A 23,687-nucleotide genomic window follows, 5' to 3' on the forward strand; every position below is an offset into this window, starting at 1 on the left:
CCATAGTATTTAGTATATTGGGCAGACTAGATGGGCCAAATGGCTGCCGACACATTCTATGTTTCTATACCTGTGACAACCTACCACGACCTTATGGAGTCACCCCCCGCCCGTCTACCTGCTGTCCGTGCTGTACACAGAGCTTACTTTGGCTATGAGTTGGTGGTCAGAGTAATGGGACTCCACTGTGTATTTTACTTATTTATACGATATTCTATCACTTACCTCCTCTTTTACCCCTTGCCAGTAGCTCATTCTTCTTTAGCACAGTGCGTAAGATTATTTAAAAAAAAAAAAAAAAAAAGACCCTGTTTTTTATATTTACTATTTATTTGGGCACTTACATCCATTGTCACAAAGATTAATTTTTTTAAATGTATGATCACATTCTTGCAGTTTTTACACATAATATGACCACAAAATAAATGAGCTAAATATAAAACTTCCAACCCTAATACCTCGGTTAAGAAGCAGACGGTAACTTTTTGAATACATTTTTGTAGATTTATTAAGGTAAAACTCTATTTTTCTAAAATAATATCTAAGGAGCAAAACATACAGGAATATAAAAAAAATATACAGACTGATCCTTAAAATACGAGACACTTTGGGGGGTTATGACTTTAGAGGCCGATACAATTTCCAGGTCCTCGCCAAATTCTGCAATTTTTGAGTCCAAGAGTCTTTTTTTTTCTGTAATTTATGAATCGATCACGTGAGAACCGTATGACTTGTGCCAAAACAGGATCAGATCCTGTCCAAGGGAAACGGGGAACCTACTGGTCCAGGTACTTGCTGAGAGCCGGTCAAGACTCCTGTCCGTTATAATACGTTACGATAATACGCATTAGATTTCTGCACTGTGCTGTTGAATAGATTGACACCCGGGTGTTACTAATTCCCCTTCTCGGCAGGATGTGAACATGCACAGTCGGTACTGGTTGAGCAGCATCAGACCGTGTAAGGACACGCCCCCAACTGGTAACACCCTGTTGTCAAATGGTTCATAACGTTATTAGAGGAATAACAGAGGAACAGCACAAGGCAGAGTTCTCAGAGCAGATGCTCTAGAACAGTTATGTCATGGGGGATACAATGATTTACTAAAACAGACATTTCAGGCGGTGCTCTTTAAGATGTCAGATGAAACAATAAGGGCAGGGATGTCAAACAGGTCGGCCTCCCGCTGGTGCAAAACTACAACTCCAAGCATGCCATGATAGCTGTAGGCTGCCCAGACATGATGGAAGTTGTAGTTTTGCAAAAGCTAGAGGGCCTTGAGTTTGATATCCCTGACTTAGGGCAAAACTAGTGCAGGGTGTCAGGGGGCTGAGCATGACGCAGGGATTTTCTCTTGAATATATGTGTCATGCTCCTCCCCCCGGGGTCCTGCACTAGGCATTAAATTGAATGGGGCTGAGCTGCAGTACCAAGCACAGCCTCTATACAATGTATGGCGCTGTGCTTGGAAAGCTGCGGGAGCAGAGCATGGCAGCTCCCTGTAATATCTGAGTCCCGACACCCCCGCCCATCTGATAACGAGGACCTATCCCGACGAGATGTGATCAATATCCATTCCTGGATAACCCCTTTATTACCCCACAGGAGGCATATACGCATACTGCTAATATAGAAGGAAGCTCTGACAGGTCTACACCCCAAAGGTTCCATAGACCGATATAACCATAACCTAGCTGATCCTATCACACACCCCATACCTGCTATTCTCATAGTCAGAGGCTGGAGAAGCCACAAAATCTATGCATCTTACACAAAAATGACTATTGTTCATGGAGCTTAAAAGGAATCTGTCAAAGGGGTTGAGGCACGAAACACATTTTAAATTTTCAAACCAGCACCTGGATCTGAATGCTTTTATAATGGCTTGTAATTCAAACTTTTGTAAAGCTGCTGAGCTATTCACTAAAATCTATCTGTATAGCGCCACCTGCTGTTTGCTCTTTTCCTTATTTCTCACCTCTCACTGAGGTGGTCACACATGTTCAGTTTACATCTTCAACTGTCACCAGATATATTTGCCTTTAGAAGCTGTAGCAGTTACCCTGAGCTACTACAGAAAGGACACTCTCCCTGAGCTGCCGGCTTGAAATAAATCTAGCAGAACAATTGCAGCAATGAATGGGGAGATCTCTGGATCCATGTGAGGTCCAGGGCTGGTTCTAAGTTTCTTTGAAATACATTGTCATGTACTATATGATGTCTCATTTAATTTTTTTTGCATTAATCACGGCACAACCCCTTTAAATACAGTAACACATGTATAAAACACCTGCCGTTGACTCCAGATCAGTTTTTTTGTATGTCAAATCACATCCCATACCCACAAACTGGCCGCGGAATGCACTGAGAGGACTTCTGCAGACTCTCTTCACCTGGAGAGAAGGGCAAAAAAACATAAAACCAACTCTAGACATATACTGTACCTGGAGAAATGTTGCCATGATTATATCTGTCCATGGTTAATTACATGGAGTAAGTCCTAATTGCTGCAGCCCCTACCTGAAGGAGCTGCAGAGTGTAAATGAGTTTTGGTGTGAAGCTCGGAACAAATGGGGTACTCCACTGTCCAACCATTCGTTAAATGTATGTCAATAGGCAAGGGAAGACTTGCCTTCTGTCTAAATCGCATGCTAATGTCTTGTGAGCTTCAGACCTTTGAGTTGGAAATGAACTTGCACCCAATGACAGCAGGTCCTGTGGAAGCCATTACTGGTTGTCTTCTCTTGACCATGAAAATATAAAAACATGCACCTACTTACAAATCCACATGACGTGTGAATTGCCAAGAGTCTGTTCTTCTGTAAGACATTTCTCCTTTTCTATGGCTTCTTCAGGGTGCGATTTCCCATATGTACAATAAGAAAATTTTCCTGCCCAAACCGTTGAAGATGGGTAAGTCATCTCTTTTGTGTGAATTCTTCAATGTTCAACAAACGTTGGCTGGTTAAAACGTTGCCCTGTGTAAATTCTCCTATATGCAGTCTGTTTTTCTCTTCTACACACGACTATGGCTTCTCCCGAGCGTGACTTCTCTGATGTGCAATAAGAGTTGGGAGCTGGATGAACTGTTTCTCACATTCTGTACATGAATATGGCTTCTCCCCGGTGTGAATTCTAAGATGTACGATAAGAGCTTGTTTCTGGTTAAACCCTTTACCGCATTCAGTACATTGATACGGCCTCTCTTTTGTGTGAATTCTCTGATGTACGACAAGAGCTTGTTTCTGGTTAAACGGTCTCCCGCATTCTGTACACGCATAAGGCTTTTCTCCCGTGTGGATTCTCCGGTGATCAACAAGACTTCGTTTTCGGGTAAAACATTTCCCGCACTCTGAACATGAATATGGCTTCTCCCCTGTGTGACTTCTTCTGTGCGCAGTAAGATCCGACCTTTGGGTGAAACATCTCTCACATTCTGGACATGAAAACGGACGGACCCCCGTGTGAATTCTCTTATGTACGTAAAGATTGTTTCTTAATCTAAAACATTTCCCGCATTCTGGACACGAGAATGGTTTCTCCCCGGTGTGAATTCTCTCATGGTCCACCAAATGCTGTTTGCTTCGAAAGCGCTTCCCACACACCGAACAGGAGAATGGCTTCTCTCCTGAGTGGGTTCTCATGTGTCTCACAAGATCTGTTTTCCGGTTGAAAGATTTTTCACACACCAGACAAGTAAATGGCTTCTCCTCCGTGTGAACCTTCTGATGTGCATCAAGATCTGTTTTAATTGCAAAACATTTCCCACATTCCGAGCATGAATATGTCTTCTCCCCTGTGTGAGTTCTCTGATGTGCAACAAGAGCTTGTTTCTGGATAAAACATCTCCCACATTCTGAACACGAGTACGGCTTCTCTCCTGTGTGAATTCGCTCATGGATAATAAGATCTGTTTTCAGGATGAAACTTTTTTCACACACCGCACATTGAAAAGGACGCTCCCCCGTGTGAGTTTTCTGATGGGAAAAAAGATTTGATTTAACTGCGAAACATTTCCCACATTCGGGACATGGGAACGGCTTCTCCCCGGTGTGAGTTCTCTGATGTTCAAGAAGATGTTGCCTGGTTGTAAAACATTTTTCACACGTTGAACACGTATGTGACTTCTCCTCAGTGTGGGTTCTCTGATGTCTAACAAGACCTGTTTTCTGATTAAAACTTTTTCCGCAATCAGGGCACAAAAATTTGTTTTTTTCGGTGTGAATTTTTTTATGCTCGCAAAGATCTAATTTCCCGGTGAAACTTTTCCCGCATTCTAGACATGAATACGGCTGCTCTCCTGTGTGGATTTTCTGATGTTCAAGAAGATGTGCCTTATTGGGGAAACATTTTCTGCATTCCAAGCATGAAAGTCGGTTCACATTTCTCTTGTTTCTCCCGTCCAAGGGGGAAAGCTGTTGAGCAGTCTTTGACTGATCAGACGAAGATCCTTCGAGCTTAGTGGGATCAGAGGAGCAATCGCTCTTGACTGAAGGTGGATCTGAGTATTCCGCTTCACAATCAGACACTAAACTTGGAGAATTGCACTCTAGACTCAATAGGACATCTGTTGGAGTAAAAATAAAAATAAAATCATTGTTCTATCACTTTTTTTTTTATTAAACACAGGTCTGTTACACATTGCTGCCTCACTTCCCTGGTATGGGAGGTTGCAGTTACTTTAGGCTGGTTTCATATGGTTGCATTTTTCTTTCGTTATCGCTGACACAAGGTGTAAGCCTCTCGTGATCCCACTAAAACCAACTTAGATCACTATAGGGTTCTAGTAGAGGTCAGGTGTTCAGTAGAACCACTGGGAATCTACGGGATGAGGACATTAAATGCCAATCATATTACGGTCATGTGAAACCATTCTACACTAGATAAAACTGTACAAAGGAGACATTTATTGTCCAGTGAAGTAGGTCTAACTGGCTGGAGCGCCAATCTGTGAGGTCACCAATATACCTATGTTGCATTAAATCTGATGAGGAGATTCTGTCAGATAGGTCCGAAAAACTGAAATTCAGCTACTAAAATTGGGGACATTTGGGGAGGAGAGGTGGCAAAGGTTTTCAATGGCAGATAAAGATGATGGGGGGGGGGGGGAAGACAGGGTGACTAAAGGCGCCTTCATACCGGCTGAGCATTGGCCTGATAATTCGGTAATATGGCTCGTTCATCGGGTAATACAAGGGTGCACAACCTTTTCTGGCTAGGGGCCACATTGTCAAACTGAAAGAATCCAAAGGGCCGAAAATAAAAGTTAAAGGGGTATTTCCAAGTTAAATACTGTATTCATGGCATATAGTACATCCAGTATATACTATAAATGTCTAGTTACACCTCCAGGACTCCCATCTAATGGGAGAGATACATTAAAAATACATGTGAGCAGCCACAAGACATAGACATACATGTCTGTTACCAGATGGTTGGGGGCCGCACAGAATGGTATCAAGGGCTGCAAGCGGCCCCCAGATTGTGTACCCCTGGGGTAATGTGATATTTGGTGCGGACACCCAAATTAACGTTTGCTGGCAGTAGATCATGCCATCTAAACACGCTTTGCTGCCGGCAAATAATGATTCTGTATAGGGACGAGCTATGGCATTAGCGATCACTTCTCCCCATACTGTGGAAGAGATCACTGCATGTCAATACAGCTTTCTCCTCCACTAATGAGCAAGCGATTATCGGGAACGAATGCTTCCTTCCCAACAATCGCTTGCTACATCGGGCTTTATGCAGACGGGATCACTCTTCTGTTTCTAAAGAGGTTTGTGTTTGAGCGCCTCATCTAATCTAATCTGCATACAAGGATTCATTGGCGTAGTCACTAGGTTTAGGCATATAAACGGGCGGCCCACGAAAAAGTAGCCCGCCTCCAGCGATAGTATAACAAGATGAATGAGCAAGTGGATTTTTATTTTATTTTTTAATTACCCACAAGTCACAGAAGATGCTGGAAGTGGTCCCCGTTCAGGTCACTGCATCCTTGGACACGTCAGATTACGTTGGCCGATACGGCTTGTGATGCTCCGGATAGTGTTTGTGATGTTCTCCTTGAGTTCATCCAGGGGATGTGGATTGTTAGCGGACACTTTCTGGTTTAAATTTCCCCACAGATAAAAAAAAAACCGCATATGGACAAGTCTGGGGAACGTGTTGGCCATAACCTCTTGGTGTTTCGGGAGTGAAATGAGATTTTCAGCAGACCAGTACCTCGTATTCTGGGAATTTACGTGACCTGATAAATGAAACCAAGCTTCGTCCGTCATGAAGTCCAGCAATGGGTCTGTCATCAATCATAGTCAGCAGCCAAGTCCAGTAATTTCCGTATTTAGCTGCGCACACGTTATTCGGTACAGTTTCAGGTTCAGAGATTTCATCACTCGCTGACACGTCGTTCGCGATAAATCACCTTGCCGATTTTTGGGGGCTACTTGCAATCCGCTGCTGAATTTCGTGCACAACTTCCGCCGTCCTGATCGATGGAGGCCTCGGTTTCTTCATGTTTGCAGCAGAGCCAGTCTAATGCCATTTCCAAACCAGACTCTGAATACAACGTTTAGCTGGTGGTTTTGTTCCTGGACACTTGTCGGCAAAGGTCTCGCATTTCCTTAATCGATCAGCTTCGCACATAGCCTTCCACAACCGCTATTCGCCGTCCCGGGGAGAACACCATCTTTCTGATATAACGTATCAAACTGAATAATAAATCAGTCTTAGTTGCTAATAACAACCATTCAAAGCTCAGCTTTCAGTTCCCACAGGGCTCTGAAAAAAATAAATCAAAGCTGAGCTCTGATTGGTTGCTATGGGCAACTAAGACAGATTTACTATTAGGCAGTTTGAGTTGGCGATATTCGAGGCGGGATACTTTTTCATGGGCCACCTTGTATATTAAAGCCACTGAAAAATTCACAATACATGCGGTATGTATACACTTGTAAACTAAAACTCACTGCCTGAAAAAGGATACTAAAACGAAAATAATGGCAGTACCAGTGCTGGACGCGCTAGGGCAGCGGCACTGTAGCTGGGTGTATCAGCGGCACTTTTACAGTTAGTTTAGGTGTATCAGCAGCACCTCTACAGTGGGTCATGTCCACACACCATCAGCGGTGGTCATCCTTTTTGCCTGTATGTTCACATCTTCATTCTATCCATAAGGCTACTTTCACACTTGCGGCAGAGTGATCCGGCAAAACGTATGCCAACTGATGGCATTAGTAAGACTGATCAGGATCCTGATCAGTCAGGAAAATGCATTGAAATGCCGGAACCGTCTTTATTTTTCTTTCACCTTTTTTTCGGTCTGCGCATGCGTATTTTGGCAAGTCTTTCGTTTTTTTTCACCGGAGATAAAACCGTAGCATGCTGCGGTTTTATCTTTTGCCTGATCAGTCAAAATGACTGAACTGAAGACATCCTGATGCATCCTGAACGGATTACTCTCCATTCGAAATGCATGGGATAAAACTGATCAGTTATTTTCCGGCATTGAGCCCCTTTGACGGAACTCAGTGCCGGAAAAGAAAACCGCTAGTGTGAAAGTAGCCTTAACGCTCCATAGGCTCCTGATGATTCAGGGCAATCCTGACAAACGCGTAGAGCGCACCTAGGGAGCCAACTCTTTTGTCATGCAGAGTGAACCACTCTGAGATTGTTGTTCCCAGTGTGGTTACACTGGGTGTACATTGCTCTACCAGGGGGTGCAGGACTGGCCAGATCAGGTCCACCCTATTTTTGTATACCTTGGGGGATCCGAATGTCAGTCATCCAGAGGTTAATATTTCACTACCCTGGTGCATTCGCACAGTACTCGGAGATAAGGTGTGGAGGTATACTTACCGTGACCTCTCCACACCTGACTGTGATGGCACAAGGTACATGTCTGTGATACCTAGGGGAACAAGACCCACAAGTGGGTTTTTTTAACTAAATAAAGTGTTTTTTTTGTTGGTTTTAGTATCCTTTTTCAGGCATTGAGTTTCACCTTGTATATTACAACAAGGTTTAGCTTCCTATGCACAAATCTAATGACTCCGCTTCTATCCTCCATAGGATCTATCATGATCAGGAAATGCGGTCCTATGTTGCGTGTACAATGATAAGAGGTGAGGGCTGATGATTACCCGAAACCAGGCAGGGGCTCTCTTTCCCAACAGATTGTACCGACGAGACTGCGACCAGCATGAAGAAGGAGAATAATTGACTCTTCTCCAGCGGGAGGTTATCACTCACCTGGTGCATCCTCCTCCTTACTAGGAAAAACAGCTTTATAATACTCCTCGTCTCCCTCTGTATTCTCCACTTTGATAATAACAAGGTCATCCATCTAAAAGGTAATGACACTAGATGAAATAAGGTTTGATGTATGCGATGTCTCTTTAAAGGGGGTTTCCCCGTGATATGAACGTATCCCGTATCCGCACAGCGCAGGTGATTGGTGAGAGTCCCAAGCTGGTTAAGCCTGCGTGCTGCCGCTCCATTTAATCACTATGGGACTGCCAGAGGTCATGTTGGCCGAGGCCAGGGCTTGGCCGTCTCCGGGAGTCCTATAGAGAATGAATGGAACGGCAATGTATATTCTTGATCACTGCTCCGTTCATTCAGGGGACTTGGGAGCCCCATTCTCATGATCGGTGGGGGTCCCAACAATCAGATACTTATTCCCTGTGCTATGGATAGTGGATAAGTATATAGCTTGGGACATCCCTTTCAGGCTTTTCTTTCTCTAATTCCTCTACCTGATTATTCTTCGAACTGTCCAAGGGAAAATCATGAAGAGTATGGGAGCTTTCTGGTGTACTACATCTACTGGATCCATCTGTAAAAACACAGACAAAGTGGGGTATGCGTTATAATTGTAGGTGCATCCAGGTGGCCCCTTCACATTTATGGACAGTCTCCTCTTACCCTGTGGTGTGAGAGGCTCGAGTTTCTCCACCTTGACGTCCTTGTGCTTGTCCTTCTCCCACTTCTTGGTGGAGAGAGAGACGGTGACCTCCTGACAACACAATGATATAGTCATCACCCGGACACATTGCTGTATTATATCCCAGCATTCCCAGCAGCGCTCACCTCTCCGCTCAGCATCTGGGCGATCTTGTTGATGATCTCTAGGATCTTCTGCTCATTATCTCTAAGATTTATCAGTGATTGAGGCGGAGGATCCATGACGGAGCTTTGGCTCTTGCTCCATCCTCGTGTCGCACACCCAGATTTCTTCACTACCATGTAATCCTGTGTACGGAGAGAAACACTAATAAATGTCATCTTTTCAGCCGGGTGCCATGACCAACACATCCCCTGTTCTCAGGACAGGGGACAAGTGTCTGATCAGCGGGGGCACAACACTCACCTATCTCCAGAGGTCCCAAAGAGGTGAATGGAGCTGCAGCACGCATGGTGGACTGCCACTCCTTTCAAATTGGAAACACGGGGACCCCATTTTGATGATCGGCAGGGCCTATAGCAGATGGGCCCCTTACCGATCCTGCAGATAGGGGATACGTTTTTGCCATGGAACAACCCCTTTTTGATGACCTATCTTTATACAAGTCAATGGGGCTGAGCTGCAATACTAAGCACAGCCACTGTGTAAAGTATGGCGCTGTGCTTGGAAAGCTGCCAGGAGCCCAGGGTCCGGTGAGCACAGCAGCCCCGCTGATTGGTGGGAGTGCCAGGACTTGGACCCCTGTCGATGTGATAATGATGACCTATCCTGAAGATAACCCTCTTTTTGTTCACATGACTTTAAGGTTGTGTGGAAAAATACCAATGTGGAATCTGCAGGAGAAATCTGAGGCTGACCCTCCAACTTCTGTCACGGATTTACAGTTTGCGCGGCTCCGGTCTGCACCTTATTCAATAGCCTAATCTACGTGCAGTTACCCGCTGCAGAATTCAGTCAAAAACGGACATGTCACTTCTTATGGCGGATTTCAATTTGCATGGAAGGAATGGCAACGCTAATTTCCATTGAAAACAATGGGACTGGCAGGATTTGCCATGAGTTTCACACGGATTGTAGTGCGGCGCACACGCGCCAAAATCCGCATGGGAACAGACTCGAAGAGTGATTCCCAGGAACCCTCACCTCTCCCGTCAGCAGGTGGATGATCTCCAGCGTGAGGGTCAGTATCTGTTCCGCCATGGTGTAGATGGTCAGCAAATGGACAATTATCTGGTGACTTCAAAAGGATGGGAGACCTGGAGAGACAACAAAAGAGACGGATCAGAGAGAGGACACGTAGAGGATACGTAATCATTATAATCCAAAGCGGTCCAGCTTCCCATAAAAACGTGCAGCTTTATTAATAACAATAAAAAACTGTTCTCCAAACACGAATCTCATACAAGATCCACGAGGTCTACACGTTTCGGACTCCACAATCCTCGGTCCTTACTCATGACATACAGAAAAGTCAATGTTCACCTCTCTTTAACCCCTTCCCGACATGTGACGTACTATTACGTCATGGAAGTCAGTGACTTCCTGCATTTTGATGTAATAGTACGTTATGGTGTTCGGGCGGGCACCTGAGCGGCGGGCGCCCGATCACTGCAGGGGTCCGGCAGTCCCTGGTAGCCGGGTCCCTGCTGTATCCACCAGCATTGCTGTTTACAGCGATGCTGGCTGATTAACCCCTTCTATGCCGTGCTGACCGTAACATATTAGTAGTTTGCGGCGGGTGAAGGAGCACATCGAGTCCCCGCGCTGCTGTGGCGGGGACCCGATGCAAGAGGAGGCAGCCTGACCTGCCTTCTACGGGTGCCCAGGAGATCCAGCCTCAGGCTGCGTCTCCTAGGCAACCTGTTCGTGTACTACTGACTGTTGTACACGAACAGGCAATGCATTACTATACAGATGTATTGTGAAGCATTGCAGACGGGATCAGACCCCCCAAAGTTGAAGTCCCAGAGTGGGACAGAAATAAAGAAAAAAAATGAAAAAAGTAAAAAAAAAAGTGTTTTTAACCCCTTAAGGACCAGGCTCATTTTCACCTTAAGGACCAGGCCATTTTTTGCAAATCTGACCAGTGTCACTTTAAGTGCTCATAACTTTAAAACGCTTCGACTTACCCAGGCCGTTCTGAGATTGTTTTTTCGTCACATATTGTACTTCATGACACTGCTAAAATTGGGTCAAAAAAGTTAATTTTTTTGCATAAAAAAATAAATTTTTTACCAAAAATTTTGAAAAATTAGCAAATTTCAAAGTTTCAGTTTCTCTACTTCTGTAATACATAGTAATACCCCCAAAAATTGTGATGACTTTACATTCCCCATATGTCTACTTCATGTTTGTAGCATTTTGGGAATGATATTTTATTTTTTGGGGATGTTACAATGCTTAGAAGTTTAGAAGCAAATTTTGAAATTTTTGAGAAATCTTCAAAATCCCACTTTTTATGGACCAGTTCAGGTTTGCAGTCATATTGTGAGGCTTAGATAATAGAAACCTCCCAAAAATGACCCCATTCTAGAAACTACACCCCTCAAGGTATTCAAAACTGTTTTTTCAAACTTTATTAACCCTTTAGGTCTTCCACAAGAGTTGATGGCAGATGGAGAAACAATTTTGAAATTTCTATTTTTTGGAAAATTTTCCAATATAATCAATTTTTTCCAGGAGTAAAACAAGGGTTAACTGCCAAACAAAACTCAAAATGGGTTGCCCTGATTCTGTAGTTTGTAGAAACACCCCATATGTGGTCGTAAACTACTGTTTGGCCGAACGGCAGGACATAGAAGGAGGGGAACACCATATGGGTTTTGGAAGGCAGATTTTGCAGGACTGGTTTTGTTTATACCATGTCCCATTTGAAGCCCCCTGTTGCACCCCTAGAATAGAAATTTCAAAAAAGTGACTCCATCTAAGAAAGTACACCCCTCAAGGTATTCAAAACTGGGTTTACAAACTTTGTTAACCCTTTAGGTGTTCCACAAGAGTTAATGGCAGATGGAGAAACAATTTAGAAATTTCAATTTTTTGGAAAATTTTCCAATATAATCAATTTTTTCCAGGAGTAAAACAAGGGTTAACTGCCAAACAACACTCAAAATGGGTTGCCCTGATTCTGTAGTTTGCAAAAACACCCCATATGTGGTCGTAAACTACTGTTTGGCCGAACGGTAGCACATAGAAGGAGGGGAACACCATATGAGTTTTGGAAGGCAGATTTTGCAGGACTGGTTTTGTTTATACCATGTCCCATTTGAAGCCCCCTGTTGCACCCCTAGAATAGAAATTTCAAAAAAGTGACTCCATCTAAGAAAGTACACCCCTCAAGGTAATCAAAACTGGGTTTACAAACTTTGTTAACCCTTTAGCTGTTCCACAAGAGTTAATGGCAGATGGAGAAACAATTTAGAAATTTCTATTTTTTGGAAAATTTTCCAATATAATCAGTTTTTTCCAGGAGTAAAACAAGGGTTAACTGCCAAACAAAACTCAAAATGGGTTGCCCTGATTCTGTAGTTTGCAAAAACACCCCAAATGTGGTCGTAAACTACTGTTTGGCTAAACGGCAGGACATAGAAGAAGGGGAACGCCATACGGTTTTTGGAAGGCAGATTTTGCTGGACTGGTTTATTTACACCATGTACCCTTTCAAGCCCCCTGATGCACCCCATGAGTAGAAACTCCATAAAAGTGACCCCATCTAGGAAACTACGGGATAAGGTGGTTGTTGTTTTGGGACAATTTTTGGGGTAAATTAGATTTTTGGTTGCTCTATATTACTCTTTTTTGAGGCAATGTAACAAAAAAATTTAATTCTAAAATTGTTTCTACATTCGCTATTTAGTTTTGTGGAACACCTAAAGGGTTAACATAGTTTGTAAAGTAATTTTTGAATACCTTGAGGGGTGTAGTTTCTTAGATGGGGTCACTTTTTTGGAGTTTCTAGTCTAGGCTACATCAGGGGGGGCTTCTAATGGGACATGGTGTAAAAAAAAAAAACTGTCCATCAAAATCTGCCTTCCAGAAACCGTATGGAGTTCCCTTCGTTCTATGCCCTGCCGTGCGGCTATATAGCCATTTACGACCACATATGGGGTGTTTCTGCAAACTACAGAATTGGGGCAATAAATGTTTAGTTTTGTTTGGCTGTTAACCCTTGCTTTATTACCGGCAAAATGGATTTAAATTTAAATTTTGCCCAAAAATAGGTGTTTTGGCACCGTTTTTATTTTATATTTTTAACACCGTTCATCCGAGGCGTTTGGTAAAAAGTTATTTTTATAGCGACGACTTTTACGCACGCGACGATGCCCAATATGTATGGCTCTCAGACTTTGGAGACACTAAGCAGGCATCCTAAAACTGTGGCCCTCCAGATGTTGTAAAACTACAATTCCCATCATGCCCTGATGATGGCTGTAGGTTGTCTGGGCATGCTGGGAGTTATAGTTTTACAACATCTGGAGGGCCGCAGTTTGAGGATGCCTGCACTAAAACTAATATTTTTTGGGGAAAGAAAAATTGTTTTCGTGTCTCCAAAGTCTGAGAGCCATAGTGTTTTATGTTCTCTAGTGAACTGTTGGGGATTATAAAAATGTAGTACTCCATGGAAGTGTGATACTCCCTGAAGCAATCGATAATGCAGAGGCCCGGATGATCGGGGCACGTGTCACATTGAGTTGTGGTGTCCTTCCATATCCCCCTCTTGTGACACACTCTGCACTTTTTTTGGGTTCGTCCCTTCTTTCCAGTATGGGGGACCACACCTGGAAAGTGTTGGCCAGGGACGATCCGGGCGCCTCCAGTTCCCGAGGTACTCCGGCCTGCTCTTTCCCGGTCCGAAAAGATCAGGTCTTTGAGGACTGCCTCATAGAATTGGAGGAATGTCCCTGTGCTGCCAGCGCTCCGGGACAGCACAAAAGAGTTGTACATGGCAACCTGCACCATGTAGACCGCAACTTTTTTGTACCATGCCCGGGTTTTGCGCATGGCGTTATATGGCGTGAGGACTTGATCAGAGAGATCAACTCCTCCCATATACCGATTGTAGTCGACGATACAATCGGGCTTGAGGACCGTTGCCGCGGTACCTCGCACAGAGACGGGGGTGGTGCTGTTACCGTGGATTGTGGACAGTACAAGGACATCCCTCTTGTCCTTATACCTGACCAGCAACAGGTTTCCACTGGTAAGTGCACGGGTCTCACCCCTGGGGATAGGTACCTGGAGGGGGTAGGCAGGGAGGCCGCGTTGATTTTTCCGCACGGTCCCACAAGCGAACGTGGATCTGGCGGCAAGGGACCTGAACAAGGGAATGCTGGTATAAAAGTTGTCCACGTACAAGTGGTAACCCTTATCCAGCAGTGGGTTCATAAGGTCCCACACGAGTTTCCCGGTAACACCCAGAGTGGGGGGACATTCTGGTGGTTGAATCCGGGAATCTCGCCCCTCGTACACACGAAATTTGTAAGTGTACCCTGAGGTACTCTCACAAATTTTGTATAGCTTCACGCCATACCTCGCCCGCTTTGTGGGAATGTATTGGCGGAAACTGAGTCTCCCCTTGAACGCAACGAGAGACTCATCAACCGCGACCTCCCTTCCAGGTACGTAGGCCTGCTGAAATGTGGCCCCAAAGTGATCGATGACCGGCCGTATCTTGTACAGCCGGTCATAGGCAGGATCACCTCGGGGGGGACATGCTGCATTATCGGAATAATGCAGACATTTCCGGATGGCCTCAAACCGGTGACGTGTCATGACCATACTGTACAGTGGGGTCTGGTACAGGATGTCCCCACTCCAGTATTGCCTGACACTGGGTTTTTGGACTAGACCCATATGCAGCACGAGGCCCCAAAATGTCCTCATCTCGGCTGCACTGACCGGCGTCCAGCCACCGGGTCTAGCCAAAACTGAGCCTGGGTTTTGAGCGACGAACTGTTGGGCGTACAGATTCGTCTGCTCCACCATCAAATTCACCAGTGGGTTACTGAAAAAAAAACTAAAAAAGTCTATTTCAGTAAACCCCACTGTGGGAATCTGGATTCCAGGATTGCCAGCGAAATCCGGAATCTCAGGCTCAAAGTCCACTGGGGGACACCAGCTAGGTTCATCGGCAGGGGGCTCCGGTGAACTTATTTGGTGGGCCGGGAAACCAGTACGAACCCCAGGGCGGCTCGTACTAGGGTGGGCCACAGGATCCCTAGCATGTGTGGCCCCTGGCTCCGCCTGGCGGCGTCTCCGCTGCCTTGGTGGCTCATCGTCATCCGATGATGATGAGGAGGATGCGGATGACAAAAGGAACGTGGGGTCATCCTCATCCTCACTGGGGCTCTCAGAGTCGGAGGCAATCTGGGCATATGCCTCCTCGGCTGAGAACACCCGGCGGGCCATGGGTGTGTGTGTGTGCGTGTGTATGTGCGTGCGTGTAAACCTTTATTCTATGTGCGTGTGTGTGGGGGCACGGGTGTTCACGTACTAAAAAGTCCAGGCAAAAAAAATGGGCAAGTGTTAGGAAAAAAAAAAAAAAAAAGTTCAAACTTGCTGATCTGCGGTTCAACGCTGATCAGCGGTCGGTGGGGTGGTGGGGCGGGCGGGCGATGCGCTAACAGTGGACGGACGCTAAAAAGTGCCGGCCAGTCAGCGCACGCAGAAAAAAAAAAAATGTGGTGGTGGGGGAAGGGTCTGGTGGTGGGGGGAGGGGGTTGGTGGGTGGGGGGGGGGCTGGTGGTGGGGGGGATGCGGGGGGGCAAGTGGCAGGGGGGGTCTGGGGTCTGAAAGTTGAAAAAAAAAAGTTTGGAATAAATGTGCTTTTTTTTTTTTTTTTTTTTTTTCTAACTTTTCCCTTCTTTCCCTGCCTAACGGTGCCTCTCCCTCACTGACCCTAACCTACCTGGGTGGCGATGGGTGCAGGAGGGTGATGGATGCCGATTTAGGGGGACACAGGAGCTGGTGCTGGACGATGCTGCACGGTCAGGGTGCTGGACAGGAAGAGGAGGGGAGAGAGGAGCGCAGGAAGTTTGAATCTCGCGCCTCTCTCCCCTGCACCAATCAGCACCCTGGACAGCGGCGTTCAGCACCAGGGCCAGCTCCGCCTCTGCAAATCCTCGGACTGCGATTGGTGGTGTAAAATTACGCCACCGATCGCAGTCTTTTTCCGGTTCATCGGGTCACAGGACACCCGAATGGACCGGAAACGCAGAAAACCGCAGGTCTGAATTGACCTGCGGTTTTCTGCGATCGCCGATACGGGGGGTCCAATGACCCCCCCCTGCGTTGTTACGGGATGCCGGCTGAATGATTTCAGCCGGCGTCCCGTTCCGATTAACCCCTGCGGCGCCGGAATGCAGATTTTAAGTCAGGACGTACCGGTACGTCCTCGGTCCTTAAGGACTCGGGAAATAGGGCGTACCGGTACGTCCTCGGTCCTTAAGGGGTTAATAAAAAAAAAATAAAGTTTCAAGTAAAAAAATAAAAAAACACCCCTTTTCCCAGATTTCATAATAAAAAATAGAAAAAAAAGTGAAAAAAAAACACATATTAGGTATCGCCGCGTCCGTAACGACCGACTATAAATATATCATATGATCCACCCCATCCGATAAACACCATAAAAAAAAAAGTCACCTTACATCACAAAAAGTGCAAAGCCAAGCGATTAAAAAGGCGTATGTCGAACAAAATAGTACCAATAAAACCATCACCTTATCCCGCAAAAAGTAAGATCCTACATAAGAAAATAGCTAAAAAAATAAATAAAAAATATAGCTCTCAGAACATGGAGACACTAAAACATCATTATTTTCTTTCAAATATGCTATTATTGTGTTGAAGTGAAATAATAAAAAAAAAAAGTATAAATATTAGGTATTGCCGTGTCTGTAACAACCAGCATTATAAAAATATCACATGACCTAACCCTACAGGTGAACACCGTCAAAAAAAAAAATAAAAAATGGCAAAAAGTCATTTTTTGTCACCTTACATCACAGAAATTGCAACACCGAGCAATCAAAAAGGCGTATGCCCCCCAAAATAGTACCAATCAAACCATCCCCTCATCCCACAAAAAATGAGATCCTACCTAAGACGTTCGGTAAAAAAAAAAAAAAAAAGCTATGGCTCTCAGACTATGGAGACACTAAGCCCCTTTCACACGAGCGTGACGGATTAGGTCCGGATGCGTTCAGGATTCTTTCAGTTAAACTCGCACCATTTTTGCACGTTCAGTCAGTTTTGTCTGCGATTGCGTTCATTTTTTTCCGCACAAAGCAATGCGCTTTGATGCGTTTTTCACACGCATGATATAAAACTGAAGGTTTAAAAACAACATCTCCTTCCGGATGCGATGTGTTTTTCACGCAGCCCCATTTACTTCTATGGGGCCAGGGCTGCGTGAAAAACGCAGAATATAGAACATGCTACGATTTTAACACAACGCAGAACTGATGCGTGAAAAAAAACGCTCATGTACACAGACACACTGAAATGAATGGGTCAGGATTCAGTGCGGGTGCTATGCGTTCATCTCACGCATTTCACCCGCGTCAAAAACTCGCTCGTGTGAAAGGGGCCTTAGGCTACATGCACACAAACGTTAGGGCTCCGTGCCCCTGCTGCGGAGCGCAAATTGCGGTCCGCAATGCACGGGCACAGACTGTGGGGTAGCCGTATGTGGATCGCAGACCCATTCACTTGAATGGAGTCCGCGATCCGCACCCGACGGTCCGCACTGCAAAAAAGTGGTGCATGTGCTACTTTTTTGCTGTGCGGAGGTGCGGCCAGTAACACCACAGAAGCACTCTGTAGTGCTTCCGTGGGGTTCCGATCCGTGCCTCCATTCCGCATCTCTGAGATTACGGACCCATTCAAGTGAATGGGTCCGCAATTCGTGATGCGGAATGCACACAGCCGGTGCCCGTGTATGGAGGCTGCAATAAGGCCACAGGGGGGACAAGGTCGTGTGCATGTAGCCTAAAACATCATTTTTTTGTTTTAAAAATGCTATTATTGTGTAAAACTTAAATAAATAAGAAAAAGTATACATATTAGGTATTGCCACGTCCGTAATGATCTGCTCTATAAAAATATCACATGACCTAACCTCTCAGGTGAACACTGTCAAAATAAATAAATAGAAACTGTGCCTAAATTAATTTTTTTGGGTCACCTTGCCCCAATGAATGATCAAAAAAATCATATGTACCCAAAAATGGTACCAATAAAACTGGCACCTTATCCCCTAGTTTCCAAAATGGGGTCATTTTGGGGAGTTTCTACTGTAAGGGTGCATCAGGGGGGCTTCAAATGGGACATGGCATCTAAAAACCAGTCCAGCAAAATCTACCTTCCAAAAACCATATGGCGTTCCTTTTCTGCTGCGTGCTGCGCCCTGCTGTGTACCCTTATATCAGTTTACAACCACATGTGGGCTGTTTCTGTAAACCGCAGAATCAGGGTAATAAATATTGAGTTTTGTTTGGCTGTTAACCCTCAACGTGTTAAAGAAAAAAAAATGGATTAAAATGGAAAATCTGAAAAAAATGTGAAATTTTGAAATTTCATCTCCATTTTCCTTTAATTCTTGTGGAACACCTAAAGGGTTAACAAAGTATTGCGTAACTTGATGGGTGTCGTTTCTACAATGGGGTCATTGATGGGGGTATCCACTATGTAAGCCCCACAAAGTGACTTCAGACCTGAACTGGTCCTTAAAAAGTAGGTTTTGGAAATTTTCTTAAAAATTTCAAGATTTGCTTCTAAACTTCTAAGCCTTCTAACGTCCTAAAAAAATAAAATTACATTTGCAAAATTATGCCAACATAAAGGAGACATATGGGGAATGTTAAGTAATAAATATTTTATGAGGTATCACTATCTGGTTTAAAAGCAGAGAAATAAAAAAATTGAAAATTGCGAATTTTTCTATTTTTTTTTATAAATTTTGGATTTTTTCCTAAATAAAAATAAAATATATTGACTCAAATTTTTGACTATCACAAAGTACAATGTGTCACGAGAAAACAGTCTCAGAATGGCTTGGATAAGTAAAAGTGTTCCAAAGTTATTTCCACATAAAGTTACACGTACTATCCGAATAGTTGCGTCTTGCTCGCAACATTTCGTTCCGTGTCACATGAGGTGGGTGACATGAAGTCGCTAAAAGGCTAGTATTGCCAGCCGTCTCTTTTCTATGGGTTGATGTTGAGATCATTGAATTGGCGGGTCCAGAAATACTACAGATTTCGGATCATGATGGATGCTAAATTCGTTTGTATCTATCCCCTCATTGAAGTATTCACCTAAAGCTGGAACGTCCGCCACATCGCCGACCCATATAATCAACAGATCGTCTAGGGTTAGCTTCCGTAAAAAAAAAAAACTCTTTCCCATGAAAATATTAGCTATGGAGGGTGAAGATTTTGCCCCCTGACTCCTACTAGCTGCACATAATACTCACCATTAAACATGAAGAAATGATGCTTGAGTAAAAATTACGTAACCTTGCAAATATAATCTCGGAGCTGTGTGGTGTAATCACTATAAGAAACCGAAAGCCTGCATCGCTAATTGATAGGGAATATTGGTATATGGCGACACCACATCTAGAATTAGCATTCCACTCTAAACTGTCGCACGTTTGCAATACTTATATTTGGAACTAATCATTAAGTGGGAATTATACAAGACAGCGGTCGTATACGGCTGGGATGTGCCACGAATGTCCGATTAGCCCTGAATAAACCGGCAGCGGAGGCTGTTATAAGCAATGGCCGTCAACGTGGCACCAGAGGAGCAGCTGCCAAAGAACCGTCAGAAAAATGTCAGCTGAAAGTTGGCCCCTCACATATAATCCAGGCAGAGTGGAGGGGCCCACAGAGATCAGTCCGGACAATGTAATATTCCTGGAAAGTCCTGAGGACCTTTGTTAGGACATGTAGTCCCCGGCCCTGTCTGCAGCATGATCGGCAAGTGGAGAGGGTTATACATCCCGGATCTGGGCAGCAGTACTGTGCTCCCCGCGATAACCATCATCTACATGCACATCAGAATGCGGGCAGGAGAGCCTCCTGCTATAAACATGTATGTTCGGGTACGGGCAGGAGAGCCTCCTGCTATAAACATGTATGTTCGGGTACGGGCAGGAGAGCCTCCTGCTATAAACATGTATGTTCGGGTACGGGCAGGAGAGCCTTCCTGGACATGTATGTTCGGGTACGGGCAGGAGAGCCTTCATGCTATGGACATGTATGTTCGGGTACGGGCAGGAGAGCCTTCATGCTATGGACATGTATGTTCGGGTACGAGCAGGAGAGCCTTCATGCTATGGACATGTATGTTCGGGTACGGGCAGGAGAGCCTTCTGCTATGGACGTGTATGTTCGGGTACGGGCAGGAGAGCCTTCATGCTATGGACATGTATGTTCGGGTACGGGCAGGAGAGCCTTCATGCTATGGACATGTATGTTCGGGTACGGGCAGGAGAGCCTTCATGCTATGGACATGTATGTTCGGGTACGAGCAGGAGAGCCTTCATGCTATGGACATGTATGTTCGGGTACGGGCAGGAGAGCCTTCTGCTATGGACGTGTATGTTCGGGTACGGGCAGGAGAGCCTTCATGCTATGGACATGCATGTTCGGGTACGGGCAGGAGAGCCTTCATGCTATGGACATGTATGTTCGGGTACGGGCAGGAGAGCCTCCTGCTATGGACGTGTATTTTTGGGTACGGTCGGGAGAGCCTTCTGCTATGGACATGCATGTTCGGGTACGGGCAGGAGAGCCTTCTGCTATGGACGTGTATGCTCATATGTGGGCAGAGGAGCCTTCCTGCTATAGACATGTATGTTGCGATGCGGACAGGGGACCTCTACTGCCATCTACATGTATGTTTGGATACGGGTTGATGAGCTTTTCTCACATGTACATGTATGTTGTGATGCGGACAGGGGACCCTTCTGCTGTACACATAACTTTATATTAACAAATAGGGGTTACAGGCAGCCATTTAAAGAAATAGAATGCGGTGTGACGCCCCATTGGGGCACACGGAGGGGCGGTTTTCTACAAGAGTAGAATTATTATATTAGCCGCACGGGTACCGCGTGTACACATCATACAGACCTGCGGACACGCTGCCCTGAGCAACCAATCAGGATTTAGCTTTTTGAAGCAGGTCTGAGAATGAAAGCAGTGATCAGATTGGTTGCTATGGGCAACTCCTCCAGTCCTCGCCTGGTCTTAAAGGGGTTCTGCACTTTGTTTAAACTGATGATCTTTCCTCTGGATAAATCACCAGCATCTGGTCGGCGGGGGTCCGACACCCGGGACCCCCGCCGATCAGCTGTTTGAGAAGGCCTGGGAGGGGGGGGGCTAAGCTCGGTTCACTTGAATGGAGCTTAGCCGCGCCCAGGCCAGTGATACTAGTCGTGACGTAACTGGGCCGGCGGTAAACAGTGAGAAGGCCGCGGCGCCGCTGCCTTCTCAAACAGCTGATCGGCGAGGGTCCCGGGTGTCGGACCCCCGCAGATCGGATGCTGATTATCTATCCAGAGGATAGATCATCGGTTTAAACAAACTTCAGAACCCCTTTAAAGGGAAGTGCGGCACGTGATACACGCGTGTAATTACCTGGATGTCTATCACACGTACACAAGAGACACGCAAATCACATGATAAAGACAACAAAACACTGACCTCATGCCAGGCGGCTCCGCAGCCCAGGGGACGAAGGACCTGTGATGATGTCACTGTCACATGATCAGTCAGGGGTGGAGCTGCCCATGAACAAGGGGGATGAAAAAAAAAAAAAAAAAGTGCACACGACTAGGAGCATCAGAGCTCCTCCCCCTGATCACATGACTGTGACATCATCAAAGGTCCTCAATCCACTAAAGTCAACGTAAATTACAGATTCTGGGTGTGGAAATGTATCATCGGGGGAGATTTATCAAAACTGGCACAAAGGAAAACTGGCTTAGTTACCCATAGCAACCAGTCAGATCCCAACTTTCATTTTTCAGAGCTATTTTGGCAAATGAAAGGATCGCTCTGATTGGTTGCTATGGGCAACTAAACCAATTTTCTTTTGCAGCAGTTTGATAAATCTCCCCCGGTATATACACATACATGGATCAGACTTGTTTCCAGGTGACGAGATCCGAGGGATTTGGAGACCAAGTCATCGCCTTCATATTCCTCAAAGGGCATCTGTCAGCAGTTTTGTACCTATGACACTGGCCGACCTGTTACATGTGCGCTTGGCAGCTGAAGGCGTCTGTGTTGGTCCCATGTTCATATGTGGCCGCATTGCTGAGAAAAATGAAGTTTTATTATATGCAATTGAGCCTCTAGGAGCAACGGGGGCGTTACCATTGCACCTAGAGGCTCTGCTCTCTCTGCAACTGCTGCGCGCTGCACTCTGATTGACAGGACCAAGTAGTGAAAATCTCATACCTGGCCCTGTCAATCAAAGTGCAGAGAGAGCAGAGCCTCTAGGTGTAATGGTAACGCCCCCGTTGTTCCTAGAGGCTCATTTGCATATAATAAAACATAATTTTTCTCAGCGATGCGGGCACATATGAACATGGGACCAACACAGATGTCTTCAGCTAGCCAGGCACTGTCTGCGGACGCGAACCCATTTACTTGAATGGGGTCCGCGATCCTCATCACCGCAAAAAAAGTAGTGCATGCATTTTTTCAGGTGCAGATGCAGACAGAAAACCCAATCCATGCCTCCATTCCGCCCTGCACCGTATCATCCGGATTATATGTTATACGGTGCGCACACAGCCGGTGTTCTGTATATTGCAGACACGCTTTTTGCGGGTTTCAAGACGGGCACGGCCGGGCAACAGCCCTGTGCATGAGCCCTGATTTGAAATGCCAGTCATGAGCCAGACCTTCTCATCTAACATCCGTAACTGAACCAGACCTCACTAATGCCCACAAACTCCTATAGGCTGATATCCACACGGGCTCATTCACAGAGATGCAGGCCCGTTCCGTTTGTGAATTTCCGGACCTTCCTGAACATGTGGTTTGGTTTGGAAGTGGTGTAACCAATACATAACTATGTGTTTGGACAACCTTCATTGTTGCATACATCCAGGAGAGGATTATGAGAAGCCTCGCAGGCACACGTCAGCAGGGATAGCCGTCGATCTGTACTGAAAAATTACTTCACCTGAAGCTGATCCCGAGCGTCGGTTGTTCAAGAGTTAAAGAAGTGTGCAGCATATTGCCATCGGCTGCTGGATATGATGGTAGATGTGTAACGCCCCAGAGTGGCATTACCACCTTTTACATCCCTCTACTATCTTCTTGTAAAATAGAACGTCAAAATGTAAAATAAATATGAAACATATCAAAAACTGGTTTGGTAATCCTCTCCAAATATAGTGTATGAGGAAGCGTCAGCGAAACGCTCGCCGGGGTTCCGTGGTCTGTATAGGAAACTCCTCATAATGATCTGGTGTTATTTTCATGGCATGTTATCACATATGTAGCAGTAGCCTGGTGCCCAAATGGGGTGTATCATGGTAATTTTTCTGCCATGGCATCTCATGTATTGCTGCTAAACTTTTTATAATGTTATTCATTGAGTTTTGTATTAAATTGCATCAATAAATATTCATTTTACATTATATGTGTGTGTTTTGGTGTTTGGTGTAGTGATTTCAGGTACGGTGTCGCACATATTG

At 45.3% G+C, this 23,687-nt stretch overlaps 1 protein-coding gene across 1 annotated transcript in view; it reads right to left on the bottom strand.

Moving 5' to 3' along the window:
• Window positions 1–331: 331 nt before the first annotated feature.
• Window positions 332–23,687, bottom strand: part of LOC122919723 (oocyte zinc finger protein XlCOF7.1-like) — a 285,514-nt gene continuing 262,158 nt past the window's right edge. Inside the window, exons 8-13 of the mRNA XM_044268907.1 lie at window positions 10,109–10,202; window positions 9,091–9,252; window positions 8,926–9,016; window positions 8,757–8,836; window positions 8,251–8,344; window positions 332–4,567 (exon numbers count right to left, since the gene is read on the bottom strand). Coding sequence (XP_044124842.1) covers window positions 3,027–4,567; window positions 8,251–8,344; window positions 8,757–8,836; window positions 8,926–9,016; window positions 9,091–9,252; window positions 10,109–10,202 — 2,062 coding nt within the window. The 3' untranslated portion in view covers window positions 332–3,026. The remainder of the gene's footprint in view (window positions 4,568–8,250; window positions 8,345–8,756; window positions 8,837–8,925; window positions 9,017–9,090; window positions 9,253–10,108; window positions 10,203–23,687) is intronic.

This window comes from Bufo gargarizans, chromosome 9 (genome assembly GCF_014858855.1).
Source record: "Bufo gargarizans isolate SCDJY-AF-19 chromosome 9, ASM1485885v1, whole genome shotgun sequence".
Taxonomy (NCBI): domain Eukaryota; kingdom Metazoa; phylum Chordata; class Amphibia; order Anura; family Bufonidae; genus Bufo; species Bufo gargarizans.